General features: G+C 35.6%; 1 protein-coding gene across 4 annotated transcripts in view; it reads right to left on the bottom strand.

Moving 5' to 3' along the window:
• Window positions 1-12334, bottom strand: part of LOC150102487 (uncharacterized) — a 67095-nt gene that overhangs the window by 17316 nt on the left and 37445 nt on the right. For all 4 annotated transcript variants that reach the window (XM_090399015.1, XM_090399017.1, XM_090399014.1 and 1 more), the window contains exon 3: window positions 3343-6561. In XM_090399015.1, coding sequence (XP_090255141.1) covers window positions 3343-6561 — 3219 coding nt within the window. The remainder of the gene's footprint in view (window positions 1-3342; window positions 6562-12334) is intronic.

Genomic DNA, 12334 nt, shown 5'->3' with positions numbered 1-12334 from the left:
TATGGGCATTTGCAGGTGGCCTAGGATGTGAAGAGGGAACTCTAATAATTAATGTTTCCCAAATTTTGAGAAGTTTAATGCAATCACATTTGTTTAAATTATGTTGATTCCCGAGTGCTGATGCAGATTCAAAAAACAGTCTCTCTTTTGAATTTACTATGGTGGAGCATGGTTGTTTTTTTCCAGGAGATCCTGTGCGTAATATCCAAAACATGGTCTGCGAGGCCAGATTGACCATAATCGTGATTGCAGATGCAAGATTGGTGTTGTTCTAATTGAATGGATGCTGACCTGCCTGTCTGTCCAGAGTAAACCAGTTTATAGGCACAGGGTACTATATACTCCAGGCACAGAGAGGAGGGAGTTGGTCTTTGGTGGAACGGATAAGGGTAGCAAGTTTACGGTAGGGCTTAAAAGCTGTATGGAGGTTGTACTTTTTTAATGATTTTTTTTTTTTTTTTTTTAATCCTGTGGTCATTGTAGCGATTGGAAAGGAAGACGTTGTGCAAGTTCAGTTGAAAGGGCAGTTTCACTGGAATTAACGATTGTAGGCTCTATTGATTAGAGTTTTAATAATGCCATATTGCTGAGAGAGGAGTGGTGGGAGAGTTTGTGAATGTATCTGCCTGTATGAGTAGGTTTTCTATATATACCAAGAAAGAAAGGTAACCGTTAGGAAGGAGTGTTACTAAAAAGGTGTCCAGGAAGGGTAAACTATTGTTATTTTCCTTTTTCATCATAAACTGGATTCTTGCAATGTAAACTATTGAGGTGACTGAGAAAGGAATCTAATGTGTCTGGGCCATGAGACCAAATAGAAAACACATCTACATATCTCTTAGCCAGATATAAAGGTTTTAGAGGGGAAGAGTCTATGGCTCATTTTTCAAAATTTTCCATATCAAAATTGGCAAGGGGGAGGGGGACCCGTGGCAATTCCCTCTGTTTGTAGATTGTTTTTCCAAGAAAAATAACCAGAGTTGATGGAAAAGAGACTTGACATAGCTAACATTCTCTCCCGGTCGTCACCTCCAAGAATGAATTTCTTTCCGACAACTCTGCCCTCAGAAAATTATGGAAAGAAAAAAGTATTGTCATCACTAGAGCCGATAAGAGTAATGCCACTGTCGTTCTTAACACCTCAGAATATAATCGGAAAATGGGTCTTACAAAATTAAAAAAACTTCTTAAAAAAGTGTCCTCCTGGAGGACATTACAAAAAACTAACCATTTGGTTCTTGTCCACGTTTTGCTTTTCCATCAAGTTCTTTTACTTTCAGGAATGCTTCTCTGGTTTTGTTCCTATTTTGTAATTCTTCTATCTCAGTGCACTGCCTATTTATCCAGTTTTCTTTCAATCTTTTATATTGACTGTTTGATTCTTTTATCCAAAGTTTTATATCTTAACCTTTCTTCTTCATTTGTTCCTCTTTTCCATCAATAAGGTTTATTACCTCTTGAGTTATCCATGGTTTCTTTCTTTCTTCCTTGTTTATTGATGTGGTTTTTAGCAGATGTTATGATAGCTACTTATAGTCTATTCCACTGAGCGGGTTCATTTTCATTTTGCAACTGTGCAGACAGCAGTTCTGAAATATTTTCATTGAATTTTGATTTTATACCATTTGGCGATCCCATTTTAGTGGTTGACTTTTTAAATTTTATTGTTTTCAGGTGAATATTCATCTTCATTAAGACCAGTCTATAATCAGATCCACAGTCAGCACTTGGCATCACCTTTGAGTTCCGTATTCCATTGATGGAACGTTTACTGACTACTATAAATCTAATTGATTTTTTTTATCTTCCATCTGGACTTTCCCATGTGTAACTCTTTATTACTGATTGTTATTAATCTGCTTATTGATAATTCGAGCTGTTGTCACCTTTGGTTTGACATAATGACTTCTGTCTTTGAGCCATATAAATTCCTAATCAATCAACCAACCCTAGTCAGAGATACCAAGGTTGAACAAAACCTGTCTAGCTAGTGACCCTTTCCATAATGCACAGCAAGGAAGGAAGTGGTGCATTATAAAATATTAAAACTTGATGTGAAGTCATCAACCTCTATATACAAAGGAGCCTAGTCAAAAGATACTTTATGTATCAACTTTGCGTATGCTTGTATAGTGCAAGGCATTTAAAGTAGCAAGGATTAAACATCTTTTGCTCAAGATGTTACTTCACTTCTGGACAGCTGCTAATCTTATTACAAATCACCCCAACTATCGAATAGTTCTCTCACATTTGGAGTGGGGCTTCTAAAAGCTCCCTCAAAATGCTCAACTCAATACAGAAGAAAGCAATTAAATCGATAAATGACCTATCTCTTACCAACTCACTCCCTCCACAACTTATATTCTATGAACAATTCCAAGGCAAATGTTCGTCTGAAATAGCATCAATTCTCCCCACTTAGAATTATTAACCCAATGAAACATGTATAGCTGCCATCCAATATAACAGTACACCCTGAAACCCACAGAACAAGTTTCTTTTCCTCCTCCATCCCTGCTACTGCTGTACTGTAGAAGTCTTTTCCCTGATGTATTTCCCCAAAGATACAATATACAGGCTTTTAAACCAAATGAAAAAAGTTTCTCCTTTTCCAACCTATTATCCATATGCAGGACTAATGTACTATAGCTTGGTCAACCAAGCTCTCATGTATGGGCTCAACATAAAAAATGAACTAGTCTACAATAGTTCCACTGCATTTTTTTTTTAATGCCTTATTAGATCTCCAAGAAGTTGAGGGTTTACGTATGGTTTGTGTTAGTCATTTGATTCTGAGAAGTATGTGGAATGGCAGTATTTCTTCCTATGGAAAAATACTCGATACTTCATTTAATGTATTGGTGTCAGTACTTATGAATTCAGTGGATGCAGAAGTATTTTTCTACAGGCAGGGGTGGGGTCTTATGTGGTTCATGCATCCGATATCTTGCTATAATATTCAATGTTTACTTTCATAATGGTAAGTGTTATTTTTCAAAAATCTCTGAAAATCCCCCTCCCATTTTTTTTTTTTAATCTAAAGTACACAAAAATGTACAAAATTAGTAATTAAATAGCAATTGCTTACCAAAAGGTGCATGTGGTACTTGCCCAGACCAAACTGGATTTTCAACAGTAAATTTTAACCAAAAATATTTCAGCAAAATTCACTATAGTTATGCATAACAAAGTTACAACATATACTTAAAAAAAAATAAGAGCATCTTTAGATGTTTTTATATAAAACATGCATAATTCTGCTTTCATTTCACTAGACATCTAAAAAAAAAAAAAAAATCATCAACTAGTTATATTAAGTCCTGAAATTTAAGAGAAACTCACCTCACATGTAGATTCATTATCTGTTATGTCCCTGTGATAATACTCTGCAGCATTAAGATCAGTAAATTCATTTGTCGTCATAGAATCATCTTGAGTGCCAGGAGTAGCAGTTTCACATATAATTAATTCTTCTTCTTTGCTTTCTTCATTTGTCATATTCTCTTCTAATGAAAAGCTAGTTAAGTCTTCTTCACTGGTAGTAATGTTACTTTCATAAATTTTATCTGAACATTCACCTTCATTTCCTTCAGCAATTGTTGGGATATTACAAAAAGCATTTATGTTGACCTCCACAAAATTTCTATTTAAATTATCACTTACACATTCTTCTGCTAATGATTCTTCATATGGTTTGCACAAAGCAGATTCATTATCAACTTCATTTTTTTGTTCTGGTGTGCCTGGAAATTCAAAGTTAACTTCACTGATTGCAAATCCTTTAGAAATTTTATCTTCACTCATGTAACATGAATCTAGTTCTCTTACATTACAATCTTGTTTAACATTTATTTGTTCACTAATTTCACATTCAGAATTATCAGCTAAATTTGGATAGTCTAGTATATTTGTAAAATCAGTACTTTTAAATTTCTCAGTTATTTCTTGCTCTATTTCATTTTCAATTATGGACAGAAGTTCACTCTCTAAGGGTCTATTAAAATTCCCAGAATTGATATTTTTGCTTTCGCATGGTTCATGCATGTCTTCAGAGTTGACAACTACCTCTACGTGATCTGCACACATGCTTAATGACTTAGAACTAATGCATATTAATTGGTCAGAATTAGAACTTTCATCTACCTTTTCTTGTTCTAAACATGGCAATAACATTTTTTCATTGCTTTCATATTCAATTAATATTTCTTTTGCATTATCAAGATTTATTTCTTCAAGCACAGAAGAAATTCTAGGTTCATCATTCACATTTTCAGTTATTACTGCACATTCTGTTGAAACAGTTTCAAAGTCACTTGAAACAGTTCCATCTTGACTTTTAATATCAGCCTCTGTCACATTCTCAGCTATTTCAAATACATCCATCTTATTTTCTTCATTTCCTGATTTAACTTCAGAGTCTTCTATATTAAGATGCTCTTCAGTAGTGAAATCACTAGTGAAGCTTATCACCTGTTCATCTTTACTTGAGGAGTTATGTTCAGCAGAGAGGATTTCAGCTTTTTCAATGTTCTTAACAATTTGATTGTCTAGCAATGCATTCAGATGTTCACTGGATGCAATATCTGTTTCAGTTTCATAATTAGACTCTCCCTGAACTTCAAAGTCTATAATGGGTTCATTCTCTTTTTGATTGGATACCAGTTGAACTACTTCTTCCTGGTTTCCCATACTTTCAGTAATAAGGTGTGCACAGGCTTGATCTCCTAAGTCAAGCATGAAAAGATTAACATTTCCAGAATCTTTACAACTTTCCTTCATTTTTAAATCAGTCTCATGTGAACTATCATCTTCATTTGATTTCTTTTCTGGTATGTAAAGATCTACAGATACAGAATTCTGTTCAGTTAGCAAAATTTCATTTTGTAAATCGAACCGGTTCTTTTGTTCAGTATTTACACTCAAGTTTTCTTCAGAAAAATTTTCAGTGTTAGCAATTTCAGTTTCTGATGTTTCACTTTTTGCTTTTAGTTCTATTGGGACATCAGTATTTTCTGATTCACTAAATTCAAGATCTGGAGATTGGATTTTTCTATTTTCTATTCCAATATCTGGCATTTCATTCTCTAGATCTTCACATGTTGAAGGTTCTTGATTCTTTTCCAATTCCAGATATATTTCTTTGCTGTTTTCCATCTTTTCAGATTCTAAAAAAGAATCTTGATTTATATAATTTATGTTTTCAACAGAAAAGTTTTCACCTTTGTTTTCTCCTTCAAGTGGAATATTGTCTTTAATCTCGCTTTCAAATTTTTTCACTGTTTCTGAATTGTCCAGTTCAAGTACTGAGGTCTGCTCTAAAGACAAGTTTTCTGTAGTATCAGATGCCTCATGTACCTGATAATTCACTTTAGTTTCTAAAGTCTTATCTGCTGGACAGGAATCAGAACAAACTTCCAATTTTCCTTGATTTAATTCTTCATTTTTGTGCTGTTCTCCTTGGTAGTTCTGTGAATTTTCAATTTTTTCAAATTCCTGTATTTTCAAGTCTTCATATTTATCAAACTGTGGTTCAGGTATAGAAAGTTCAACTTCCACTTTGGTTTCTAATTGTGATGCAGTCAAGTCATTCTCAGATTCTTGTGTAACACAGTTTATTTCAAATTCTTTTGTTTTCATGCACTCAGATATAAGTGAATTCTCTTCAGAGAAAGCTTCATCTATAATTTGTGCACTGTTTAAAGATACAGCACCTAACTCTTCTGTCACATCTTCAGTTGTAAGATGATCCAGATTACTCAAACACTGACTTTGATCTTCAGCAACCAAATGTTCTTGTTCATTTTTAGTCTCTTGCTGAGAACACTCAGGCTCAATATCCAATATTTCAATTTTACACACATTCTCTTCTGGTTCCTTTTTTTCAGATTTGATTTCTTCAATTTCTTTATTCTGACCAGTAGAGTACTCTTCGGGAATAACTGCTTCTGTTTCTTGACAAACTCTGCTTTTGATGATTTTCTCAACTGTTTCATCTTTAACATTTTCTGGCACTGTGGTTACTTCTACATTTGGTAATTCAGATTCTGAAGATGTTTCCTTAGCTAAATCTGCAGTTTTAGGGATTAGTTCATTACCTGAAGTCTCACTCACTTCAGAGGAAGATATTTCACTTATTCTTTTATCTACACAGGGTTCTTGTTCAATGATAGCCTTTACTTCATGCCTATTACAGGATGGCTCTTGAAAATTAGATATTTCTTGCTGTGCCAAACATTCCGTTTCATTTCCTTTAGAATCTCCCGATTCTATTGTCAAGTTTGCTTCATTTTCAGAAGTCTTTATGTCTAATTCTGTAGTCTGAGATTCAAGGATTACTTTGTCCTCTATACTTTGTACAACCTCTGCAACTTCATTATTTGAAATAGCAGCACAAGTGACATTTTCACTGAGTGAGTGTTTATCTTCAACGTCCACATGGTCTTCTGTTTTAATACATTCAGAAGCATCACCCGTACCTGAACCAGTTTCAAGTACTAATTTTTCTTCCTTTGTTGGCTTATTCTCATCGCCATTTTTACTTTCAATTTCAACACCATTTTTCTGTAAAAGAAAAATACAGTTTCACTTAAATGAAGTATCCAGAACAATGATAATGTTAAAAGAAAACAGTCAAGCAGGAATGGTGAATCAGGAGAAATTCAGGATAAAAAAGTTTGGGATTAGTGTTTAAAAAAACTGGTTTTGTGTAGAAAGCATACCAGAAAACCTGTTTTGGTATGCTGCTGAAAAGTAAAATTAAGATTTGCCTTGAAAATATGGCAGAAGTTCAAACAGGTATTTAGAATTTTAAATAACTGTTTCTCAGTACTAGTCATCTCTGTAGGTTGCCTGTATAATAAAAATTAAGACAGGTTAATTTACTATGAGATAAGCAAAAATTCAACGTGTTCAAATTTCAATTTCTGGTTTTTAAATAACCATCAAAATTGCTCATTCTTTTAAGCCTGCTTGAGGCTGAATTAGAAGTTCTTAGGATATTGCAGAATCAACACAAATACAATCATGGGATATCTAACTCATTTTGCAAGAATGTGCAAAGGAGATTGAAATTCCACTGACTAGGCTCTAAGTCTCACGTCTGGCAGAATACCAAGGGACTAGCAGGAAAATGGCAAAATAATTTCTTTGTATAAGGCAAAAATTGCAGCCCAATCAGTATCTCAGGAGTGATGCTAATACAGGCAAAGTTGGTCAAAGAGCAAACTTGGAAATGGGTAGATGGGAATATGATGCTGTGAGAACACATGTCTTTGTGAAAGGTCAGACATTACTACAAGGAGCCTGGGCCCCCAAAATAAGGTGTCCAAGTTTAGACTTGGACACCTTACCAACAATAGCCCACAAATCCCTAACATTCAATTTCCTAAGTTTCAAAATACAATCAATGTAGTACACAACTTTTTTTATCCAAAAGAAAATGACCTTGGACACATGACACTGGCAGCCAGGTACCTTAGCCAATAGCAAGTCATCCAGCAGGATCTTGACATCTTCAATGATTTTTTGAATCAGCAAAAATGTTTCCTCTTATATCATTTCCTATATCACTGATATAGAAATTAAAAACAGAAGACCAAGCACTAAGCCCTGCATTCCTCTATACTCACCTGACTTCTCCTGGACTCAACCCCTACAAAAATCACTGATGTGTTTATCAGTCAAACACTTATCCAAATACTAGCATTGTCTCCATCTGCTCTAGTTTATAGAGAAGTATGTGAAATATCCTGTCCTCTGTAGTTCAGTTGGTTTAGATGAGCTCTTTAGCTGAAAAGAGCTAAGTTCAAGTCCCTTCTGAAGCGACATAAGTGTTTTCAAATCAAATGCCGAGTTAACTGGCCTCATATGGAGGTGGAGGATTTTCCCTCCCAGAAACTAGTTTTTCATCCCTCAAACCTGCCCAGTGAACACATGCAGCTATAGACTCCTGGAATAAGAATTAACCAACTTATTCCATAGGATTTTGGTTTCAAATGCCTACACAATGAAGTGTGGGTCTATGTGCAAGGGTAAATGAACAACATCACTGAGTAGCCATTTCCTTTATCCAACTCAATTGTCACCATCATAAGAAGTAAGCAAATTACTATTTCAAGACCTACCCTTCACAAAGTCATGTTGTCCTATAAAGTATATTCATGTCTAGCCAGGGAGACAGGCATATACTTTATTACACAAATTCAGGAATATAGTGTATATTCCTGAATTTGTCATCTTTTACCAACTTCTCCATGCCAATTTCTCTATAAATTGGTAACTTCTATCTTGAAACCACAAGCACAGGAACTATTTTGCTCTTTCCACTCCCTCAGCAAAATTTCCAGAAGGAAATCTCAAATTAAACAGTTTGATCAGAGTAGGTGCACTTCTCTTGAACATTCTAATAACACTGATATGCGATGCAATTCCATAGCCATATTCACAGTAGGGTTACAGTAATGTCAGAAGCATCTTGGATCATTTATCCACTCTTATCAGTGTCATTGGATCTCCACATGGATGGTACACTTGCAAAATGATCTCAGTAACTCAACTATTTGCTTCTGTTAACTCGCTTATTAGCACTTGTCAAACTCATCCATTTAGTCATTCCTCCTTTTACTTGCCATGGTGAAAGAACCAAGGGTTTTTTTTTTTTTTTTTTTTTTTTTTTGCCTCATCAGCTAGCTTCCTTTCATACTTGGATACTTCCTTACCACACAGGTAAACTGTGGTAAGGAAGGCCTATGCCTTGTATTTTTCATTTCTCTGCAGTACTTTTCATGGGCTTGATCACTTTTTTCCTGCACTATAGAGTGATACTGCTTTCTTCAAGTACTTGTAAACTACCTCATGCACTGCTAATGTCTCTCCCTCTCCAAATTCTTGTGTTGCATTGCTCTAAGCTAATGCTTTCAGTTTGTCAATTACCTGTCCTGTAGTTATACCACTTAACAGAAAATTCTATATTCTGGCAATTTACCAGATCAAGACCAGATGATCACTTTCTCCCTTTTTTAAATAAAAATACTGGAATTAAATTATGTAAAATATTATTCATTAGTATAATTTTTGCCCGAGTATCACAGGCATCTTCAGTACAAAGCTGATAGATCTTAATTCTTATAGAAAGGCTTATACGTCAGTAACACATGACCATTAAATTATAAAGAATTCCTTTATATAAAGGAATATTAATTCCTTTATATAATAAAGAAATTAAATATATATTATTAAGAAGAAATAAGTTATAAAGGAATATTAATTAAAATAAACTTTAATAAATACTTCCTATATTTCGATAATGTCACATTGCCATCTTCAATGGGAACATACAACTATGACACAGGCACTACAAAAACTGTTGTTCCTAGAGTCCTAATGGTGCCTCTAGTGGGCTATATTGGGTAGTCTTGGCTGTTGGGCTGATGCTTGTGATGCAAGCTTGCCAAATTTGGGACAGTCTCATGCACCCAAATTCATTGAGATTTGGATTTTTTTTTTTTTTTTTTTTTTTTTTTTTTTTTTTTTTTTTTTTTTTTTTTTTTTTTAAGAGCTGAGGCCATGAACAATCTTTCATATTTAACCTTGCTGTGGTGTATTAACATGGCTTTCTTCTAACATATTCTGTGGCAGATACCCACAGCATGGTCTGCAAGCCCAGAGTGGTGTACTGGCAAAACCAGATTGGCCAAAGTAGGACAGTTTACAGCTGCAGGGGATCTAGTATATCCTAGGTAGGTCTATGGGAAGTGGTTGGTCTTTGGTGGAGCAGATAAGGGATGCCAATTTTTTTATATGGTTTGTAAAAAGTTACGTCATTTTTTTTTTAAGATTTTGGTTATTTTTTCCAAGGTACCCCAGATATAGGGAATGGTGATAGATTTAGTGTAATCTTCATGAAGGGGGGGGGGGGGTTGTGGTTATCTAGTTTTAATATTTTTTGGGGTTGTAGCCATTGGCTAAGAAAGTATTAAGGATGTGATTTAGTTCCATGATTAGGGAATTATCACCTGAACAGATGAATTTTGCTCTATTATATATTGTTTTTATAACTCCATATTGTTGTGAAGGGGGAAGGGTTGCTGGTGAATGTATCTGCCTGTATGGGTGGGTTTTCTGTAAAAAGAGAATACCAAGGATCCATCAGGCTGGCGAGTGATTAGCGTCTAGGAAAGGGAGACCGTTGTTTTCCACTTTTTCCAAGGGTAACTGGATTCTGGAGTGTCGGATGTTTAAGTGTATCAGAGCCATGTGACCAAATAGCCAACACATCATCATCAACGTAGCGAAGCCAACAAGTGGGTTTTTGTGGGGCAGAGTTTAAGGCTTTCTCTTCAAAAGCCGAAATATAGGAAGTATTTATTAAAGTTTTTTTAAATTAATATTCCAGTATATGTTGTAAATCCCTTAAATAATTTAATAGTCAAAGCTGATAGAACAATAACTGACAATTCCAAAAAAGGTGCCACCCTAAGTAGCTAATGTAAAATAAATTAGGAAATTTAATAACTTTAGTTAAAAATAATTATAAAACAATTAAAAAAGTTAAGATTAGGTTATTTAAAAAAAATATTAAAAAATTATACTAATAAATAATATTGCATGTGAAATAATTCCGGTATTATAATTATTTAAATATTCCTGATCATGGTATTTCCTTATTGGAATACATCACTTTTTCCCAAGCAGAGAGAGCTGCTAGTTCTGATGCTATGACCTTATCCAGCACTCTTGAATCTTATCCCCCTCCACATCATCTCAGGTAATTCTCTTAGCAGCTCTCTTTCCTTTTCCTGTGACCAATCCTAATCTATGCTCCCATAATTACTCAACTTGCATGCATTATGTTAATTTGCACACAATGCATGTTATCTACATTCTCCCTTATCTACCCCCCCGGTCCATACAGGCTGGGGGGAGGAGTACGAACTATATTATTTCATTCTAGCTAAACATTCTTTCTAGCTAAAAATTTCATTCTTGCTTCAAATTAACTACCTTCTGCAGCTTGTTCCTGATGCACTCTAGGTTCAAATAAATAAATATATACACACACACACACACACACACACACACACACACATCTTCAAGGCCCACCTTTCCTAATTGGGTTGTGGGAGCAACAGCTGCAAGAGGAACTTCCAATGGTCACGATCCTCTGCCACCAAGCTCAGGTAGGATTCCAAATGCGTGCACCCCAAGGTTTTGGATATAATCTATTCAGCGAGTCCTTGGCCTTCCACGTGGCCTCCCATCCTCTGGCTTGGCAAAGAGGGCCTGCTGAGGGACCCTCTCTTGTGGCATTCTGACCAGGTGCCCGTACCAACATAACTGATCTCTCAACACGGAGAAGCAGCGGCCGAGTATTGAGGGTTTCCCAAATTGCAGAGCTTCTGACTCTTCAGAGGCTTGTCAGCCCCGCAACTCCTCGAAGGAACCTCATTTCAGCCATTTGGATTAGTGTCTGCATTCTTTCGGTCATTACCCAACTCTCATGACCATAGGTGAGGATGGGGACATACTGTATTGAAGACAGCCAGCTTTGCCTTCTAGCTCAACTCCCGCTTCAATACTACCAAACGGCAAAGCTCCTGCAATATTGAGCTTGCTAAGCCAATTCTAGTATCTAGCTCTACGTCCCACTTTCCATCATTCATGAATATGGACCCAAGGTATTTAAACTTCTCTACCTGCCTCATTGGGACTCCACTTACATGTAAAGTGCACTGGGATGGTTGTCTTCAAGAATCGAACCCAGGTATTTTTCCAATCGAAGGGTGCAATGTTCCACTATTCTTCCAACTGAGCTATGGCAGCTACCCCACTAATGTTAAGAACCTAAGAAGCTCCTTGCATCAATGTAAATCACTCTCACTTATATCTAGGTTGCTTAGACACACACTCACCTGCATACTACACTAAACATTCTAGTTTCAGTGACAGCACTTCTGAATGCTAAGAACACTTTATCGATGCCTAAACTCTCTCTAAATCCCTTTATATAGAAGCCATTTATTTTATATAAATCCTTCCATCCATAAACTACACTTTTTTCTGCACACCAATTCATTTGCAATCATAGCAAAGTCACAGACTGACTAGCAGCTTCATATCTTCTTGCATACTACACTTGTCACCTGCTAGATCATTATAGTACTGGCCAAGTTGTCACTTTCCATTGTTTTTCTCTTTGCATCCTTACAGCTTTCCTGAACATCTTATTTCCAGGAAAATGCAATGGGCATGCTTTCCACAAGCACTCCTCTTATAGAATCACCATACAAAATCCATATTCTTTTGCACTATGTTTTATGTTAAAAACTGAGAATGA

The sequence above is a fragment of the Typopeltis vanoorti genome, chromosome 10, assembly GCF_054136105.1.
Source record: "Typopeltis vanoorti isolate ZY-2024b chromosome 10, IOZ_Tvanoo_1.0, whole genome shotgun sequence".
Taxonomy (NCBI): Eukaryota; Metazoa; Arthropoda; class Arachnida; order Uropygi; family Thelyphonidae; genus Typopeltis; species Typopeltis vanoorti.
This window is presented reverse-complemented; position numbering and strand designations above follow the sequence as displayed.